This window comes from Xiphias gladius, chromosome 7 (assembly GCF_016859285.1).
Source record: "Xiphias gladius isolate SHS-SW01 ecotype Sanya breed wild chromosome 7, ASM1685928v1, whole genome shotgun sequence".
Lineage (NCBI taxonomy): Eukaryota > Metazoa > Chordata > Actinopteri > Istiophoriformes > Xiphiidae > Xiphias > Xiphias gladius.
The window spans coordinates 2,157,906-2,179,257 of NC_053406.1; the positions used below are offsets into that span (position 1 = coordinate 2,157,906).

Genomic DNA, 21,352 nt, shown 5'->3' on the forward strand with positions numbered 1-21,352 from the left:
TCAGAGAGTCAGCCAGGAAGAGTCACCCTTCATTGATGTTTAGCTCCTTTCATCCCAAAAAAACCACCTGGTGGTGGAGTAGTGGCAGAGACATCTCCCTGCCACCTCTTGCAGCTGGCCTGGGATCCTTCCTTTCCCCAAGCCTTATACCTCCTTTAGAGCAACAGCCAGAAGCTTCCTTTCTCTGCCTCCTCGGCCAGTTCTTTCAAGGTCTTCCTCTGCTTTGAGCCCTTGACTCCGATCTTTTCAGAGAGTGTTGGGTAGACTTTCTCATGAAGTGTCAGCATCAAATTTCTACAGGGTAGGTGGCCGTCCTCCAACCTTCCTCTCTACACTTGGTGGATTGAGCTGCATATTTCTCCTTTTTTCCTTTCATAGGCAGCCTCTAGTCCATCCTCCCACGGGATTATGAGTTCAGCCAGCGCCATGTCTTGGTAGCTACTGACCACAGCACAATGTCTGGCTGTAGCAAGGTGGTGGCAATTTCAGATTTTGGAGCTGCTGGTTTAGATCAACCCTCAGTTCCCAACTGAACCAAGAAGTCCAGTTTACATCCCCTATTCCTGGAGGCAATAGGGGTCTCCCAATACCTCACAAAGCAGATCAGCAGTTTTTCAGTCTGCTTGCCTCCAGGATCTCTGCTAATTTGTGGAGAACTTGGTCTTGTCTCCATCTGTAGTGGCCCTGAGCAAGTGAGGTCTTGTGGCTCAGAGGATGTGCTGAAGGCTTGCATTTGGGTTATTACAGAGGTGACACTTTTCTTTCAACTCATACCAAAGAGCCAGGTTGCTGGGGCTAGGGAGGGTATCATAAGTAAATCTGATGAGGAAACTGAGACTAACCCGTGATATCGTCCACATATCAATCCAGCTTATAACTCTATAGTCCCCTCCTAGGATGTCCAGCTGCCTTATTGTAATTACCTGACTGCCTTGACTTTATACTGCTCCTCCTGAATCGTTGACTCTTGCAGCTCTAAGATCAGTCTTGCTTTTTCCTGCTTATAGCCCAAGCTGATTAATTGCAAAGGTATTTGCAGGGCTTTTCATGTAAACAGGCCAGCATCAGAAAGGAATCTGGGATGACCCAACCACTTCTGGATATAGTTGTTGAATTTGAATCCATTCTGAGGACTGCAAAAAAAAGTGATCTCACTCATTTTTAAGGGCCTAATTGACATTGGTAAAGGACGAACTGATAGCACCAGACCTTGAGTCAGAGGTGGCTCTGATTGAGTCTTTGGAGGCCTTTCAAAAGCTGTCTCGTGGCTGTATATACCATGTGCTTGTCAGATAGGTCGACTTTATATGAGCGTCCCAAGCTCTGGACAGTTTTTCAGCCGCTGTGGGATTGGTTCTGCATTGACTGTGAAGGTGATGTGGTCGGCTCTGATTCCCATATGAAGGGAGAGACTGCGAGATGTGCATGAGGCTGTTTGGAGGATGCCTGTGACATCATCCATGTAGCTTCTCAGGGTGTCAATCTCCGTCTGGACTGTGATCTTACTCCATGGACCATCTGCCTGGCCCCAGTCCGGATGACCTCTGAAGCTGCTGTAAAATGGATGGATTGGCAAAGGCAATTGGCTGGTGAAGAACAGAGTCACAGGCACTGGCAAAATCCAGTCACATTACTTAAAGTGCGGACTTCTTTCATTTGGCGATCTGGATTTGCTCTGAGATCATCGTGGAGGCTTGTGTCAGTGTACCAATTCTCCAAAAGGTAGATGGTCATTCTTCTTTCCCCCACAGAGAAGAAGATTTTCCCTTCCACGTTCAACAGTGCAATGGCTGTGAAATGGTTGATGTCACAGGGCTCTTCTTCTTTTGGGATGAAGATGACTGTGGTTCTCCTCCAACCCTTGATAGAGACCTGATATGTCCTTTTAATCTTAGCATTTTGGGAGAGAATATTAAAGGCACCCTGCAGAGTTTTTTACCGCCAGTAGTTGTAGTTGTTTTGATGAGTGGGTATTTTTTGGGGGGCGTATCTTAACATGATACACCTTCTGGCTGCCAGTTTCCTGCTATTCCACTGAATAATAGTTGGCAGTGGTATTGTACCAAAAAAACACTAATATGGCTGGAAATTCAGGGAAGAAAAACACTTTCAGATAGTAAAAACTGAACAACACAGGTTTAAAATATTCAAAAAATCTTCTTAGCCTCAAACATACACACACTGTGCTGTGTTGAGAAACAGTGAATGGAAACAAAATTTGGTTTGTTAACAGGAAAACTCAAACAGTTATCTTTACCCGTAAATTAAAATACAGAAAGAATATATCCCCTCAGGCTGCAAAAGGATCCAACAAATTAAATCAGGCTATGGAATCACCTAAATTTAAAGGGATCTTCCTCTCAGAACATGAATGCTCTCAGCAAATGTGACAGCAATTTGCCCATTACATTATACAATAACTAATATTGTAACGGTGACGTTGTCATTTTTGGTTGCCAACTTTCAACCTAATCTAAAATGAGCCTGTCACAAGGCAGATGTGAGGATCAGAATAGAGATGTCTCTGTGTGAGAGCAGCCTGCTTCAGATGATAGCAAGGATAAACTTTTTGTTGAGACTTTGATGGACAGTGAATGATAACCGTTATACCTGAAGTATTTTGATCTTTTTGCCTTCTTCATATATTTTTATATCTGTTTGATTTGTTGAGTGAGTGACTTTGTGGCCGGCAACCATGGAGAGTGAGTTAAGCTCGCCTGGGTTCCAGGTAAGGCCGGCATAACATACTTGTTGTGGGCAATCAATGCATTAGGTATCTGTGGTGGCCTGTTAGTAGCTGGTAGAGCCGAAAAGTTTAATGGTAATTAAATCCCCTAGACATAAGAACAACTCAATTTTCCTGCACTACCTATGACAGTTTGTAGGTAAACATTTTGGTCTGTGGTCTTTGCCAGTGTTCAGTACCAGGAACTGACATCCTGGGAATTCTCACCAAAATCTGGTCTTGTTCCCTGAGGAAAAAAAATATTTTTAACTTCTGCGTACTGTTGTCTGTCTGTGTGCATCCATGCGTTTGTATACTAAAGAATATTGTATGTATTGAATCAAAGACAACCTCTTCAAACCTCATTAATCCTTCCATGCAACTGCCGTGTGTATAGTCTATAGTTATAGTCTATAACTTATAGTCTAACTTGAATTGCCAACATTGCAGTAATCTGGCTCACCTTTTCACTTGTAGTGATTTCTTCCAATTACATTTCATGATTACTTTTCAAACAGTAGTTTGTGATTAAAGGAAAATATAGCTTTATTGCAACCTGGTGTATTTCCAATGACTGTTGCTACTATGACTCTAAGGGTTATGCTAATTTTGTAGTCACCATCTTCATTGAAGAGATACAGGTGAACAAGGACTTGCACAAAACAATATATATTGGGGCAATCTGTGTGAGACCCCTACAGCTTTCCATATAAGTGAGTTTTACTTGAGTCTTTCAAACACTTCTCTCTGACTCTCACTGACACTGAACACAGAAAGTAGCCACCTTTAACGGCCTTTATGGCTAACTGTATAGGGAGCTACATCCTGGGAAGCTTGCATGTTGTTTTGTATACAGCTGTGAGGCTGCCTTGCACTGTGATTGTATTGTCTTCTCAAAAAGCTAAATGCAATGGTGGATTATCCAGTGGACTATTATGAGGGAGATCACATAACGTCATTTCACGTTAATGGGTAAGTATTTATTTGAACTGGAGTACACAGATGAGTTAAATCAAATGCTAGAGGAAAGACGGAGAATGTAGATGGAAGCAGAAAGATAACGCATTTCAGGAAACTGGAGAGCTCATAGTACCCTATTACCCCATTAGAGCACTGCGCTCCAGGAACTCAGGCCACTTGTGGTTCCTAGAGTCTCCAAAGGTAGAATAGGAGGTAGAGCCTTCAGTTATCAGGCTCCTCTACTTTGGAACCATCTTCCAGTTGTGGTCCGGGAGGCAGACACCCTCTCCACATTTAAGAGTAGGCTGAAAACCTTCCTTTTTGATAAAGCTTGTAGTTAGGGCTGGCTCAGACTTGGCTTGAACCATCCCCTAGTTATGCTGCTATAGGCCTAGACTGCCGGTTGACTTCCCATGATACACCAAGCTCCGCTCTCCTCCTCTTCCTCTCCATCTGCACTCATTCATATGGCATCAATGCTCGTGACTAACTTGACTTCTTCTCTCTCCCGTAGTTCTGTGCTTTCTCATCTCTCTTCCTGTTGCTTTCTGCAGGTATTTCTGCCCCTTGTGCTAGAGAGTCTGGATCTGTGACTGCAAACCAACTACTGCCCCCATGATTCTACTCAACCCCCACCGCTTCAAATATTAAGATTATCATCTATTATTATTAATAATAATAATATCTATAATTATTATTTAGTTTTATTAGTACTATTAATCACCTTACTATTATAATTATTAGTTTTATTATTAGTCTCATTATTGTTACACATCTTTATGTTATACGTCTACTATGCTATTCCCCCCTCCCTTTTCTTCCTCTATCCCCCTCTCTCTCCCTCTTTCTCTTTCACGCACAACCCAGTGGGTCAGGGTAGACGGCTGCCCACTATGAGCCGGGTTCTGTTCAAGGTTTCTACCTGTTAAAAAGGGAGTTTTTCCTTGCCGCTGTCACCAAGTGCTTGCTCATGTGGGAATGTTGGGTCTCCCTAAATATAACTATAAAGAGTCCTGGTCTAGACCTGCTCTACATGAAAAGTGCCCTGAGATAACGTCTGTTATGATTTGGCGCTATATAAATAAAATTGGATTGAATTGGTGTTGTTCTTGCATCCACTAATCTCTCTGTTTATTGATGAGAAAAATTTTTACTTCAGAAAGTGGGACCTCTTGATGCCATACTTGGAAAATATATGTATCCATTGATAAGAGTTGCTGTGTAACTACAACAAATAAATTTGCTATGCTTATCAACATTGTCGTCCTGGTGTTTCACCTCAAAATCAACTGGGAAAAGATGAAGGCCGGCTAGACCAAACTGTCAGCTATCCATACAGCAAGAAAAAGCCATTACAATACATAAAACACTACATTACATGAGGGATTTCAATATTAGTGACCCACCAGCAATAAACATTAGCATCTGGTTATATATTATACAGCTGAGAGGAAACATTACAAATGTGTTGGATAATTAACCCCAGGTAAAAAAAAAAATGAAACCAAAAGTGAAAATAATGGGACATCTCAGAGTAGTGTTTAAGTCAAATTGCAGAGCAGTTAGTGACAACTGGACTCTTTATCATTCAATGGCAGTCAATGGAAACTTCACAATGTGTATCATTATTTTATTTTTGTACACTGGAAACTTGAAGGCATCTTGAGGCTACACAGCCTTACACGTGTAAACAAACTGATGTTTGATTTGCCCCAGCTGTAGATCCCTCTACAGTTAGTCGTAATGGATGCTGCAGGTGGCTTCTTTCTGTGTTGCATTCAGTCAGAGACAAGTGTTTGAAAATCATGTTAATTTGAAAAGCTGTGGGAGACTCACACAGCTTAGTCTGATATATTAATTTCTGCGAGTTTTTCATTTCCCAAATCTCTTCAGCAGAAGTGGCAAGTGTAAAGTTAGCATGACCTGCAGAGTCACCATAGCGACATTTATGGAAAAAGAGCTAGGCTCAAATAAACCCTAATTATCCTTTAAGCAAGCACAGTACAAAAAAAAAAAAAAAAAAAAAAGGAACAGTGAATGCAGATGATTGTCCTAATGTTACAACTACACCGGTCAGCCACAACATTAAAAGCAGTAACACTTTAGAGACGCAAGTCATATATTCCCATATATAACAGGTGATTAAATGATTTTGTATAGCTAGCATTTTGTTTTTTTTCCCCACATCAATGGTAGTGTACTTTTTAAGAGGAACTGAGTATCCTGATGGCCTACAGCTTAAGATGAGGAATTAAGAAATCACAGGAAAGTGTTTAACTTCAGTTCCTATGCAGGTGACAATGACCTTGAACTTGGAAGTTGTCACTGAATTTGATTCAGGGTTTTACAGAATTGTCAAATATTAATGTTCTGTCTGGTGATACAGTTGAAGATTAATATGAGGACGTGGAAGGGTGTGTGGCATCATGAGAGAGAGAGATTAAGCTGATTAGCATATACCTTTACTTATTTACTACCTTTACATGGCAGGTTTACAGAAATTGTTAAGTTCAAATAAAAAAGGTGAAACATCATTGATTTTAAGTTTTTAGGTCATTGTATCGTATAAATGTTTTCACTGGGTCCTGTCACTTCCACTAAATCACTTGCTCTGCTAAACGAACAGCAGCAGTTACTTACGTTGACAGACTTGCTTTAAAACTAGAGGAAGCTATCAATCAATGCTTCTCAAAATACAACAGCACAGGTGGTGTTGAGAGAGACAAAAAGAGAAAAACAGAGTTCAAGATGTAACCTATGCAAATGAGCCCTTCTTAATTTGCTTGCAAATGGCAAATGATTTTCGATGGCTGACTGACTTATCGGGCTCTGACATGGAGTGTGTTGTTCGGTGTCTTCACCTTGGCACTGCAACCACAAGAAACACACACTCCCAATCTTTACACGCGCATGCTCTACTCCACACAGCAGCCATTACAGGAATGGGGGAAGGACTCCCAAACAAATCCTTCCTGGTATAATTAGTTTTTTCCGCTGCACCTAATTAACCTTTGTCTGTGTGGTACTTACACGTCGTACTCACAAGCCAAGCCCTCTTTCATTAGCAGCACAATTTTTTTTTGTTTTTGTTTTTTTTAAATCTGTTTTACCAGTCATGGTGGGGTAGCTCTTTGTAATCTTCAAACTGCTTCTATGCCTCTGTTTGAAGCCAGGGACTGGTGTACGTATCATCCCACTAGATGAAGTGGGTGGGTTTTGTTTTGATTACATTCAAAGAGGCCAAGGGAAGGGATTGCAGTGATGTCGTTTATGTATAATCAAAAGGGCAAAGGGGTGAGGTGACAGATCAAACTGCAAATGTGATGGGTGGATACGTACACTTGAATGTCCAGCATGATCCTCTTGTCCTCCTCAACATGGATTCCCCAGATACAGTCCTGCCCTTTATCATAGGCTTCAGGCCAGTTAGGAGAGAGCACCACTCCAGCAGAATCTGTGATCTCGCCACTACACACAGCTGGAACGCACAAAGACACACACACACACACACGCGCGCACACACACATGCACGCACAAACACGCACGCACACACAAACACACACAATGTACAGTTCATTTTACCAGCACGCAGAGCAGCAGGGCTGGTTGTCAAAATTGCTGTTACAATTCTTGAGTTTCAGGAGCCAATACTGAAGCAATACATTGTGATACCTTACTTTAAAATGGATGTTTTTTCTGCAGGTTATTCTCACATTCAATAAAAAGAAGCCAAAAACCTCAAATGTTGAAATCATTTGGTTTAAATCAGCAACTGTCTGTTCAAGGAATAATAAAATTATTATATATATATATATATATATATATATATATATATACACGTATATATGTAGTACAACTCTGTAATTCACACAGCTAAACTTTTTGGTATGGATTCCATTCAGAACCACAATAAGAAAACTGGCTGTCCAAATTACCTCAAACTTTAATTTATATTAAAGTTTGTTTAAAATATAAATACATATATAAATATAGATATAAGGTTTGGTACTCAGCCCTACATGGCAGCAGAATGGGTTACTGGCTGCTGAGACTTAAAAAAAGGTGCTATGCAAGTTTTCTGTCACCAAACATGGTTTCTTGCTGGGAGCTGGTGGTGGTGGTTGTGGTGACAATGATCGCTTGTGAAGACCTTCAGCCATTGTTGTGTTTACAGTGGCAAGAGGTTACAATATGCCCTCCTGGCAGCAATAATTCTTTATGCCCTCATGTTGGACTGAGGGCAGACTGGACACTACAGTGACTCACTATCGCAAAGTAGTATTACGTGAAGGGTAGGCCGGGCCAGGGCGAACTGGTTAACGTGCTAATTTCAGTGGGAGAAAATAAGTGATAGAAATAGAAGCAAAACAATAACTGTGTGAATTATAGCGTTGTACTAAAACTCTGAGATGTGAACAGGTTATGCGAAAATGACCAGTCTTTGCTATTTTACTATATATGGATTGTTTCAAGCGAGTAATTTGTTGTATTTTCACTGGCTGAGTAAAACTGCAGCATAAGTCTTACTCGGGTTCTTTTGGATCAAATAAAATCATTGTGGATCCTTGTGTATTTTACAGACCCAAACACCTTGCAACACATTGTCTATTTATTTTAGGTGAAATTTGTCAGCTAAATGCCCAAAATGAAAGATGGATCTACACAGAGTGATTAAAACAGGATATACTATACTTAAATGTACATGGATCACTTCTATCTAGCAATACTGAGACATACAGACCTCTACAGGCAGGCTCGGTCTCATTCCACTGGGGATTGTTGGGATCCATGCATTCGATGGTGACAGATCCCTGCTCCAGAGTATAGCCAGGGTCACATGCAAACTCCACCACAGCCCCCACTGCCCAAGTGTTGTCGCTACTGGTCAGGTTACCGTACTTCACGAAGGGCTCATAGCAGTGGCCTGCTGCAAAGGCTGTGGAGATAAGGTGCAAATTATGGCATGAATATTTTCAGCAGTGGAGAAGACTCAACTTTTACTAAAGACCAAGTGAGACGCTATGTTTGCCAGGTAGCACCTGGATCATAACTGTTTGAGATACTGTAATGATGTAATGTTGGTAGTTCCACCATTTTGAAAAGAAAGATAAGAACATTTTGGATGGATTGACATTAATTTTGGTACAGATATTCAAAGTATCAAGACGATCTACTATAAAGTTTGGTTCTGACATTCATAGTTCCCAGAGGTTGAACTGTAGGCTAATACTTGTAAAGCTAATGTTATTCACATCTGCTGTTCTCTGTCCACTGTTCTTTAATTTATGTACAGTATTTGGCAAGTTGCAAACAAGTTGGACATATCACGAAAAGTCCACCAAAATACCCAATCTTGCAGGAAAATATCCACTAGTAGTAACTACAGCATTATTAAACTTTTTATGATTATGTTTACGCTCTCAAAGCACTTGGTTAAATTTAGGGAAAGACTGTGGTCTGATTTAATATGGAAAAAAGTTCACAGTGATTTCAGACACATCATATTGTTTATTTACATTTAACCAAAACCATGGTCTTCCCTTAACCTTAACCAAAGTGCTTTTGTTGCCAAATCTAACTAACTAGAAACAGGAATGTGGCCATCGTCTGTCACCCTTTCCATCCATCCCCATGTGACTCCGCTTCTGTTAATAAATGTAGCACTTCATTCATTTAAAAAAAACAAAAAACACTAACCTCTTAACATTAGCCAGCCAGCGATTATATTGCCACCACAGCATAATTGGGGAAAAAAGTTGAGTATATGAATGTAATTTCTAATAGACAGGGTTATCTTGGGAGTATTCTATGTTTACATTATAAGTTTATCCTCACTCCTAGAATGGTAGTCACACCATTTAAATAGCTTAAATTAGGCATTTTTTAAATTGTGTTATATATGTGTAGAATTTTGTTAAGAAGCAAAACCAGATATCTATAGTTTGTAATTAATAAGCTTAATCAACTGAATTAGAGTTATTACTAGATTTTTTTCAAATGCAACTGCCAACAATGGTGACTTTTTAGCCATTTAACACTTGTTTGTTGACACTTCCATAGCTCTTTCAGCCAAGTGGGAAATAGTTGTAGTTGTCAGAAATTTCCAATATCTCTGACGCAGAATTACAATTTGAAGGCTGACGTAAATGGTTTCTCCCCCCGGTGCTTATAATAAAAGTCGCAATAATATGACAAGGTCCCTTCCTGAGTCAGCTAACGGTTTGCAAGAACTTTTTTTGATGCCAACCAAGTCCTTCTCCATAGCCTCCCTGAACTCCTCCCACGCCTGGGTTTTTGCATCTGTGGCCACTGCAGCTGTAGCTATCCTGGTCATCCTTGCACATGTCTGCTGCTGCAGGACAACCCTCAGAAAGCCAAACCCAAAAGGCTTCCTCCATCAGCTTGACAGCTTCCTTGACTGCTGATGTCCACCAGCATTTTCTCAGATTGCCACCTTCACAATAGAGGCTTTGAAAATGGTTCACTCAAATTCCATGTCCCCAAGGATCCATGAGAGTCTCCCCTGTCATCTGATCCATCTCACCACCAGGTGGTGATATGTTGGAAAATTCCTTGTCTTTATCCAGTTGCAAATCTGTTGATACGACCACGAAGTCTATTTTCAATCTTTGGCCTGAGGTGTACCGGTATCTTGTTTACTTATGAATCACCCTATGGTTGAGTATGGTGTTTGCAATGGCCAATTCATGGTTATCAAAGAGGTCCAATAACAAAGCACCACTCGGGTTCAAATCAGGCAGACCATATCTCCCAATCACCCTCCTCCAGGTTTCTCCAGCCTTGCCCATATGAGCGTTGAAATCCCCCAACAAAACTATAGAATCCCTAGGTGGTACACTTTCCAGAGACTCTAAGAAGGCTGGATTCTCCGAACTTCTGGCACAAAACATAAACAGTCAGAGCCTTCCTCTCAGTAACTCGCAGTTGCAACCCTCTCCTTCCCCAGGGAGATCTCCAACACAGTGGCACCAGGGGTTTGTGATTGCTATGTTGCTTTATTGTCTACTGTACTGTTAGGAGTAACTGCCTTTCTATAGTTTTGTGTGATTTTTTTCTGTAATTATTCACAAACCAAAATGCATTTCAATTTAATATAAAGGAAGGGAAGTACAATTTGAACTAATGTCAAATGTACTTTTTGGTAAAAGACCATAATCCTCCAATGTGTCCAGAACACTAACTACATTTCAGAATTGGTGTACAACTGAATGCAATAATTTATAATCTTTAAGATGAATTAATGAATCCCAGTACCTTCCACAATGTGCTTAATGTACATGTTCTTTTGAACATGGGGCAAAAGATGCACTAGGAAAAAAAAACAACACCATTTGCATTTAGAAATGGCTAAATGAATGCTCATGAATGATGTTATCTGTTTACCAGAGTGGAAATAGTTCGTCAGGTTAAATCTGTTGGAGACAAGTTAAACAGCATTACGTCCTGCTAATGGCCGTAAAGAGGTTTGTTGGAAGTATGCATGGCTGCTCCCTTCGGACTTAATCCCATTTGTAGCAGTGTAGCAGAAGCCTAAGAAGATTACAATAATTGTATTTCCAAGTGGTCCTCGTGGACCAGAGACAAGCAGCTTATCTGATGGTGAGTGCTGAGACAAATGTGAAGACAAAAGATAAGACTAGCTCAGTGATATCTCACCCTGACAATGTTGCTGGAAACTGACTGTAAAATACATCATATGGATTCTAGTGCATAAGATTGTGCTGGTAGAAGCTGCAAGTTAATATTGTGTACCTGAAAGACTGTCCTTGATTCTTGTATTCCCAAGTACCATTGAATTGCAACAAAAGCAACAGATGTAGAAAAAAAAAAACAATAAAGAGGGGTACCTTAAAACAGCTAATTAAGCATTTAATTGCATCCAATAGTGTGTTCATTGCCCAAATTATTGCCAGCAATGAAGGCAGTAATGAAAGTGAAACATTTTTTTGATTATCTAGATAGTATTTTAGTAATGGGGCTTTTGTTCTGACAAAATATTATTTTTATCTTTCTTGCATCAAATTTCACAGAGGAGATGTTTCATGGCATCAGTCTCACTCTATCACACTGAGCCATTGTGGTTGCTCAGTTCTCCTCAGCTTCATCCAGGATTCCTCCTCTTGGGCAAAATTAGAATTTTAAGATATTCCAGTGGCATGGCTCCAGGGATGGCAATGTTGGTCTATTGGCCCACCTCAAAAACTATTAGTTGACTTTTCATGAAATTTTGTGCAGACATTCCTGGTCCCAAGAGAATGAATCCTGCCAACTTTGGCGCTCCCCTGACTTTTCCCCTAGCTCCACCATGAAATTAATATTTGTGTTACACAATAAAACATCTTGACAGCTTTTAGATGTATTACCATGAATATTTCTACAGACATGGTTCGGAGACAATGTATTGTAATAACTTTGGTGATCTCCTGACTTTTCCTCTAATGCCACTGTAAGTTTGACATTTTAAGCTTTTATTGAAATATCTCAACAACTATTAGATGGATTGTTGTGAAATCCATGTACCCCTCAGAGTGAACTGTAATAAATTCTAGTGCCACCATCGAGTCAAAATGTCTTTTTGTCTAATACTTTGGCTTATGACTAAATACCCAAACTAATGATATTTTGATCAGCCTAAGCTGCACTTGGCATTTAAAGCTAATTAGCAAATATCTAAACTAAGATGGTAAAAATTGGAAACTCTACACTGTACCTGAGCATTTTTATTGTGAGCATGTTACCATGTTGATGTTAGCAATTAGCTCAAAGTACAGCCTCACAGAACTGCTAGTATGGCTGTAGACACTTACAGCCATAGTCTTTTTAGGATCAAGTAAGTAACATAGACTGTGGTGAACTGTGAAGCCAAATTCAACCTGCAGTATGTGTGAGGTAAAAGATTCTTTACAAGATTTATCCCTGTCCCTATACCTATATCCCTTACAGTTTAGTTGCTCAGATTTATTGTTGCTGTAAATTTTGTAAGAATAAAGTGTCTTTAGTACATTTATTTGATAGTTGTGAATTTTTACAAAATTTCTGGACAGATTTAGAGGACTATTTTTCTCATATGATATACATCATAAGGTTTAGGAACAAAGACCGTTTTTGCAACAAAATAATCTGAGCACAGAGGTCCACTTACTGGCTTTCTGGACTTGCAACTTCATCTCAGTCTCATTTCACACAAATGAAACACAAATTTATTTGTGTGGCTGTGAAATGTTTACTTCAAACATAAACTTTTCCTCATTCTGTTGTATGAAGTGGATAGTGCTTTGTCCTGTTACCTTTGGAAGGATATATAGTTTTATCTTCTTTCATTGATGACAGGTACTGTATGTGTAAGAATCATCCCTTAAACAATGTTCTGCTCTCTATTTTTACAGTGGAATCAATGTGAAAATCAGAAATGATAAAAACAAAAAGCAGAAATAAGACAATCGCTCCTGTCACATCTCTACTTTAAAGCTACTTTGTAATACGTGTGTTAATATGAAAATGTTGTGTATCATCATTCTAATTGCAATTACTAACTAGGTTTTCATTTACAGTGATGGATTGCTGAAGCTGACTGATGTGACACATTATTTTCTGTTTACATGTAGTTTGGCCTTGAATAATGGTCTTAATCATATGACTAATATGCATGTAAGTATGACTTATGACCCTGTTGAACCATACATACTCACAAGACTTAACACAAACAGTAAATCCTTGACTTGGTGGTTTTAAAAATATCAGTAAGTAATATTTAATTTTCATTTAAATTAATTGGTCGGCAGTAGAATCCTATACAAACTTTATAATTATATATAGTATGAATATTTAATTAAGGAATTCACTTTAGAAAAGACTAGGGAAATATCATTGTGCATACAAATCTAATAAATTAAAAAATTAAAAACTTGCTAATGTTTTGTAGAGCTTCCAGGTGTGTGGAAATGGGTTAGGGGGTGGGGGTGGACTATGTCTCATCATAGTCGAAGAAGACTGTAAAATGCAGTTGACAGCTCTAGAGAAGGGAAGTAGTCTAAACTGTCTTTCAGAGGTAGAGTAAGTAATTGTAATTAATACAGTTTTTGTCAAATTCAGCAAATATCTCCTCAAGCTCTGCTAGCTGTCTGTTCTATGTGTGTGCCGAAAAAAAATCTGGTGTTCCTACACAGCCCTGGCTCTGTAAATGGGATATAAACAAAGTGGCTAAGGGGATAAAAGGCGGCAGTGGGAGCGAGAGAGACTGTAATTCTCGCACATGCTAACCTGCTACACAACCGAGAAGGACAGATGGCTGAGAAATAGCCTAAGAGGGGAAGGTCCAAGGACCAAAAGTTGAAAAAGAAGATTTTTTGACAGTCCACCGGCCCACCAATGCGGCGGTCTACTTGACAGCTCACTGGGGTTTGTCCCCGTAGTCCTGATGGCCAGTCAAACTATCGTGGGGAGACCTCAGAGAGCGGAAATGCGTGAAGACAGATGCAGAGATTTCTCTGTTTCTGCTTGACAGGCGTGTAAAACATTAGTATAGCTATGTTTTCACGGAGTCAGTAGCTCAGTATTGTTTTGTTTGTCATAGCTAATCACAACTGGTTAGTTAGCAAGCAGTTACCTGTGTCACATTTGCATGTCTAGTAACGTTAAATGACTTGGCCATAGCCGTTCAACTTAATTTCTAGTTTACCAAGATATGGTGTTGGTGTGGTGTTAGCTATAGTAGCAGGAGAGTTGTGAGTATCGTTGTTTGCAACTGGTTTGCTGGCTTTGGGAACCCGTCTCATCCTCTCTGCATGTTAGCTTTGCAGTAGCAACTGAAGCGACAATTTCCTATCTGGTTGCTCTATATCATGTTATTTTTCTGTAAACATGTGAGGGCTTTTATAGTCACAAAGCCCTAAAATAAGAAATTTTGCGAGCACAGTGGAATTATTTGGATTGATGCTTAATTCAAAATGTCAGGACAGGTAAAGCTACCTTCCTTGTCCACTTAGCTACAAACCTATGGTCCTCTCTTCTGTCACTGTAGTTTTGTAAAAAAAAACTAAACAACTAACTCTCGCTAGTTTTTACTCTGTTGTGTTTCGGATTTTCTGGTTGTCTGCATATTGCTTGTTTGATGAGTTTCATACTATAAGGTCCGTTTTGCTTCAGCTATGAGAGAGAGTATCCACTTTGTCGCTGTGGACTCCACCATTTTGTTGTTGTCTTGTTAATGCGTTTCCATGAATGTGAGGAGTGGCACCTCTGGAGAAGCACTGAAGGGAGGGATTGTATTTGTTTTAACTCCAAATAGTTTTTGTCCAGAATCGCTTACTCTTCCTCTAAGATGAGATAATTTTATGAAAGCAAAGAGAGCTGTAAGGTTATAAGCAAGTGAATATCTATAATTGTAACATTTAACCACTACTAAAATTGTAATGTTCAAATTTAAAGAGCACTGATTTTATAGACTGTATATTATATTTTAGATTGAAAACCATCTAACAGAATGTTTTGTATGTGTTTTTACCAAACAAACCAGAGGGTAAAAAAAGACATTTCAATTTTCTATTTGAATTTGTGACAAAATTCAAAGTATTGTATGGCCTTTATTTGCTTCCATATTACTTTGCTACAATATAGATAATAGATAATAATGGACTTAACACACTTTATTTAAAGTGCATTGCAATTCATAATGGAAATTATGAAATCCTGTTTGAAGTTGTTTACATTGACTTTTCCACCACATAATCATCAAACAAATGTCAGATATTCAATTAATTTTAGCATATTAGACTAATTTATTTATATTAAAATCCAAACACCAAGTTAGCCAGATTCCCTGAGTGAGAGTAATAGGGAAGAGCTCCACTTACACAAGTACATAATGTCGATTACTACTATAGTTTAAAGCTGTTAGAAAACTACCCGATCAACCACAGTTTTCTTCAGATTAGGTCTTCATATTCCTCTCACCAACCTTTTTTTCTTTTCACCATTTGAAAGGAGTCTTTCACTGCTTTCATACAGACCAGCAGTGCAGCACGTCTTTTCTTTGGTTGTATTGGACCTGATTACATCAATTTAATCATCACCAGAACTCCTGACCTTCATTCACCAGTCACCAGCCATTCCCTATAGTTAGCTTTTACGCTATATTCTGTTGAAGATCTTTGTTCATTATATCTTTAAATCGATAATTAATTGAGAATCCACAGCAGGCCAAAGCCTTAAGAAATTGATTAACTTACATAATTTTATATGAAGTCCCTTCATGTGTTTTTATAATGAATGCTTTCTAATGGCATTTTCTGCGATGTTTTCTCCATGTTTTAATGATTTGTGAAGTCAGGCAAACGTATGTCACCATACTCTAAAGCTTACCTTGGTACCTGATGGCAATGCCAGTGGATGTTCCTGTAGCATCTGTAGTCAGCTCAATGAAGAGATGCCTGGATGAGCTGAGTAAACCTTCATTAGGCAGATACTCCACCTCATATGAATCATACAGGGCAGCTGCATCTATGCTGTTACCATTCTTGATCAGCAACCTAGACAAAAGAGCAAAGAGTCATTAGCAGGGTTCTTCCTGTTACGATTCTTGTCTCAGATCTGATTATTCTGGCCATTCTCCTGCTATACTCTATTTGCCCATCAGATATCATCGGTCTTTCCTCCTCTTCCCAGATCCACCTACTCAGCTTTTTCCCATCCCAACACCGGAACTTCCCTGTCTACTTACACACCTGTTTCTCATTTTCTTTATTTGCTCCTCTGTATTTATACCACCACTTTTCCCCCCAGTTATAGTAGTAGTAGTAGTTTTCTGTTACCTCTCTGCCTGCCTGCCTGGCTGACTGCTTGTCTTACTGTAAATCTGGTCCTTATTACTTGTTCTATTAAAGTAACTTCACTGCACCTGCCTGCCTACATGTCCTCCCTTTCTGTGCTCCTACCACCAGCCATGACATCTTCCTGGACATGAAAACAATACCTGGGCTACTCTCCCTACAGAACCACCAATCTAATGAACCATTCCTGATTTTCTATGTTTTAACCTATGTATAGAGAACTGCATAGTTTACATTACAGCTAAACTAATAAAAATATGTATAACCAATTTACCAAATGACTGTGTAATGTAAAAGGAGTTGCTCTGATGAACCTATGGAGAATTATCAACAACTCTGCGGCTCTACATAAAGTAGCTCTATTGAGCTTTATAAGCTTCTTGTTTTTTCCAGCAAACTCTGCTTTCATCAATTTTGGTCAAAACCTAGTATGTGGCTTGACTGTCCTTTATCTGTTTGCTTCTCGCCAACTTTCTGACTCACAGTAATTTAATACAGGTGAATTCCCAATAAAGCTGTTCTAATTTACATGCGTTTCTGTTTCTGTTGTTAGACAATGGAACAAGTATGAAACAGTGACTGAAACACAGGCCAATAAGACTACATGTTAACTAGAAGACCAAGCCATTTCCAAGCTGCAGCTCTGCTCTGCTAAAATCCTGATTTTTATTACTGTGACGTCGTCTGACAAAAACACTGTACACATTAGTTAAAGACAACGACTGTGTTGTGATCTTGGCTATATTTACTTGTAAAATGATCACTCAGAGAGAAAGTTAGAAGCTCATTTACATCTGTGTCAGCTGCCGTACGGTCAATAGAATGAGACATAGAGAGAGGTGTGCCTGCGGATCGAAAGCCCGCCCTCTCGCTCGTGGCCAATACTGAAGACTCTGACAAAAAGTAGTTAAGTTTTTTACAAAGAGTTGCAAGATTTGTTGCTAGGTGCTTTTGTGAAGAAAAGTCATTAAAAGGGTGTGAAAGGTCGGTAAATGTCCCGGACATTTACGTTTATAGGGCTGGTCCCGCTGTTGTGGTCCAGCCAAAAAATGCTCTCAAAACCCACTGTACACTATCTGCCTAGCACCTAAAGCTGCATTTAAGGAGCCAGATATTCTTCTCAGGTGTTGGTGGAGACCTAAACTGAGCTAAAAGAGTCAGAGAGTGAATATTGCAGTTGAACACAATCACAGATGTGAGATGCTGTTTTCAGCTTGCTTGAGCCTGAAAAAAAAAACAATTAATTCAGCTTAAAGGATTATGCCAAATCACACCATAAAGTTCAAACTGTAATTAAGAGCAGTCGGTTGGAAAAATTAGCATCCTAGTTTTAATTATGAGTCAGAGACATTTCTGAAAATGATAGTGTCTTTCACTTTCGTGAAAAAATAACTACAAACCATTGGCAAATGGCTGCAAAGCCCCCATCACTGTTACATTTAAATAACATCCAACTTTAACACTGACACAATTGATTCATCTAATTCAAAAGAAGCTATACATGCTTGTTTGTAGATGCTTTCACTTGATAACAAACTGTTCCAAATTTACGCTAGTTAAATAGTATGACTACAAGACTAACATTGGGGGTAAAAATCCTGAAAGAATTTTTGAACTCTCACAAGTCAGAAGGAACAGGTGGGGTTTCCAGTGTTCCCTTCTGTGCTAGCATTGCGTGACTGCAGTGTGATTCTTGACCGTGAGCCGTCAGATGATCAGATTCGTTGTAAACAATCCAAGCGTTTAATCACATAATCTAAACCTCTTTATTTGGAGGTGCAATTTAAAATTGGTAATAAACCCTCATTGCACAGGAAAACTGTGTGACCACAACTACAGTAAGAACAGCACTGTATATCGAAATATAAGCAAAAAGTTGGGGTGTGATTTCTATAATGGATGTTTACAACCAGGGAGTGTATAGAGTACCCTGGTAACTAAGTTACCAGGGCCCCAAGACTGAGAGGGCCCAATAAAAAGCCTGGAGTTAAATTTTGTTTTTATCTGCAATTTTTAAAATGTTAAATAATTAACATTATAACAAAACTACTACTGTTATCTGAAAATAATTCAATAGACTTCTTCCTGTATCTAGAACAATGTTAAAACCTTTCAGGGGCCCTTTCCCTCTGAAAGACTGCCATGGTTTTGTCCACTGTGCAGTAGCGTGGATAAAGTTATTCTCCAAAGACAGTACTTTGATTCTGAAAACTTCAGGTAAACTTTAAAACAAATATGTCATTTTAACAAAAGTAAAATCAGGCTACTAAAAGAAAAAAGAGAGAAAACAGTCAGAGAGAAAATAATCTTCTCATCCTACTGACGATGTCAACCAAGCTGAACTCATAAAGTGGCTGCTAAAAGTCATTGCAAGGAGTCATTTGCTGCAATTTACACTGAAAGGGGATTTGCAACACTAAAATCAAGTAGTCTGTTTTATCATATATTGTAAATATCGTACAATAAACAAATTTAAGATGCTTGTAATGTACAATGTTTCTCAAGTAATAACTATTGAAATTTGATCACAGTATTATAGTGCTTTGATCAGTTTTACTGGTATGTTTAGGCTACAAACATTACTCATGCAAATAAACCTTGAGTAGCATCAGGAAAGTTTAACAACTGGGTTTTTATAAATAATTACTAAGTTATTACTGAACATTACTTTCTGAATTAGGACCAGTCAGTCAGTTTGAGAGTTATAGCAGGCTCTAATCCCTTGTTTTAACGTGTAATACTGGGGCTAATACTTTTTTTTTTTTTTTGTACATACAGTATATACATTGTGCCTTTAAGTTTCTGATGTTTTATTATACTGCTTCTATGTTGACACAGATTGGATTACCACGTTGAAAACTAATTCACCTTAATTCTGCAAATAAAACATAATTACAGTGAAGCCTTATTTGATTTTTATTTATTATGAAATAAAGTAATCCTTTCTCAATGTAGAGGTCAGAGTAAGATGGCTCTCCATCCTCGTCTTATGCTCAGGGTATAATGAAGACCAAAAAAAGTGATCGAAATAATGTTCTATAACACTGTAAAACCTCATAGTGAGAGTTTCATACAGTGATTACGGTATGTTGAGAAAAGAGGCTGAAATATGCAGAGATTTCAGGCTTTCTTGAATTTGTATTTGTTGTAAACACTTCATAACTGATTACACTTAACCACTGCAGATGTATGTGTTTACTTGTTAATTCACTTATTTGTACAAGCATAACAATGGATGTATTACAAGGGGGCTGCATATGTACAATGCTACGCCCCTTTGTACAATGGACAGATTGATTAATAATTATACAGTTCATTTTTGTTTACTCTTTTATACAAGTTTGACTAACCTGGAGGTTGTTTAGAGCCTGCCTTTCCTCTTTCCAATTAACTTCCTGAGTACAGTGTTATTATTGCAGAAGAATGGTGTCCAAAACCATGGAAATGAAACCCAAACTGAAATAAGAAATTGACTTTTTTGAACTAACAGATTTATGACCATTACTTACACTCTATAAAGCTGTCATCAGAACTACTACTAGATTCTACAAATGTAAAATTCTATGGCAGACAACTGTGACCCAGCTTATGCCAAATGTTGAATTGCAGTCAGAGCGATAAGCAGTCAGAGTCTCTGTTGATCCTCTGCATGTCACAGCCATCCACCAGCAGCAGCCTCCACCCATGGCTGTGTTCCCTCATGGTTCCCCATGGAGGTCTGCATTGATCTCTCTCTCTGCTCTGCCTTTGATCACTTAACGTATTCTTCTCAGGTAGCAGTCTAACAGCAAAACAGAGCCTTGATGTCAAACTATCTATATTTACATTCATTCTTTATGTCTCACATTCACATTGACTGAACTGAGGTGAATGTGAAAATGTTCTTCACTTTTGATTTATTTTTCTGAAGTGGTGAACAGTTTTATTTCCTCACCAGTTTAGCGATGAAACAAAATTCTTTGCGAAACCCCTAAAAAAGACCCAGAGATTTAATGGAACTCCCTGACATCATCTGGACCAAAAACTCTCTTAAAAGACTTGCCACTATTTTAAATAACTACCTGCAAAATTATGTAATGAGTACAGGCTTTACAGTTAACTGTATTTATTACATTTTTTTTCATCTTCTGGATAGCATTTGGTTTCCATAGAGTGTGTAGCTATTTGATTTTCATACTGTGCAGAAATGAACAGGACAGGAAAATACAGTCACAAATCTCAAACAAAACAGCAAGATTAATGTAGTTTCAGGGTGCTGTCCCCCCCTTGGTCTGGGTTGATGTGGTTCAGTCAAACTCTGGTGTGTTTGCCTGTTTAGTTTGGTTCGTTTGGGCTTATGTGAAAGCTGTCAATCAAACTCTGGTGCAGACCAAACAACCAGGCCAAGACTGACTGAAAAGAAGGGTCTTGGTCTGCTTTGAACTGAAACTGTAGTAGTTTGTTTGTGGTGAGAAAGCAAAGCAGAACAACCTGTGTGATAGTAGACATGTGATTTTAGCATGATTTCAAAAGCCTAACCACTATGAAATCCGTCTGCTGATTGTGAAATGTTAAGAAAGTGATCTCCTGTTCTGTTTAAGCGTGAAGGTAATTTGGTAACCATTTTAACATGTATTCGGCTGGCATGGGAGTGAAGGGATTTTCCATAATTCATTAGAAAGAGAAAAAGGGTTAAACAAACGTGTATAGAGCTTGTGTACTACTATGGGAAATGCCTCCTTTTTGTACCGTTTTTATGTTTGTCACTATTTATGGTATAAGCTGTTTACAGTATATTATTAATGTTAATAATCAGTATTATTCTATCAGTTCTTTGTGA

General features: G+C 38.8%; 1 protein-coding gene across 1 annotated transcript in view; it reads right to left on the reverse strand.

The window, feature by feature from the left end:
* The window catches only part of sez6b (seizure related 6 homolog b), a 180,905-nt gene that overhangs the window by 31,203 nt on the left and 128,350 nt on the right, over positions 1-21,352 (reverse strand). Inside the window, exons 10-12 of the mRNA XM_040131190.1 lie at positions 16,067-16,233; positions 8,427-8,621; positions 7,025-7,163 (exon numbers count right to left, since the gene is read on the reverse strand). Of these exons, the coding sequence (XP_039987124.1) occupies positions 7,025-7,163; positions 8,427-8,621; positions 16,067-16,233 (501 nt within the window). The remainder of the gene's footprint in view (positions 1-7,024; positions 7,164-8,426; positions 8,622-16,066; positions 16,234-21,352) is intronic.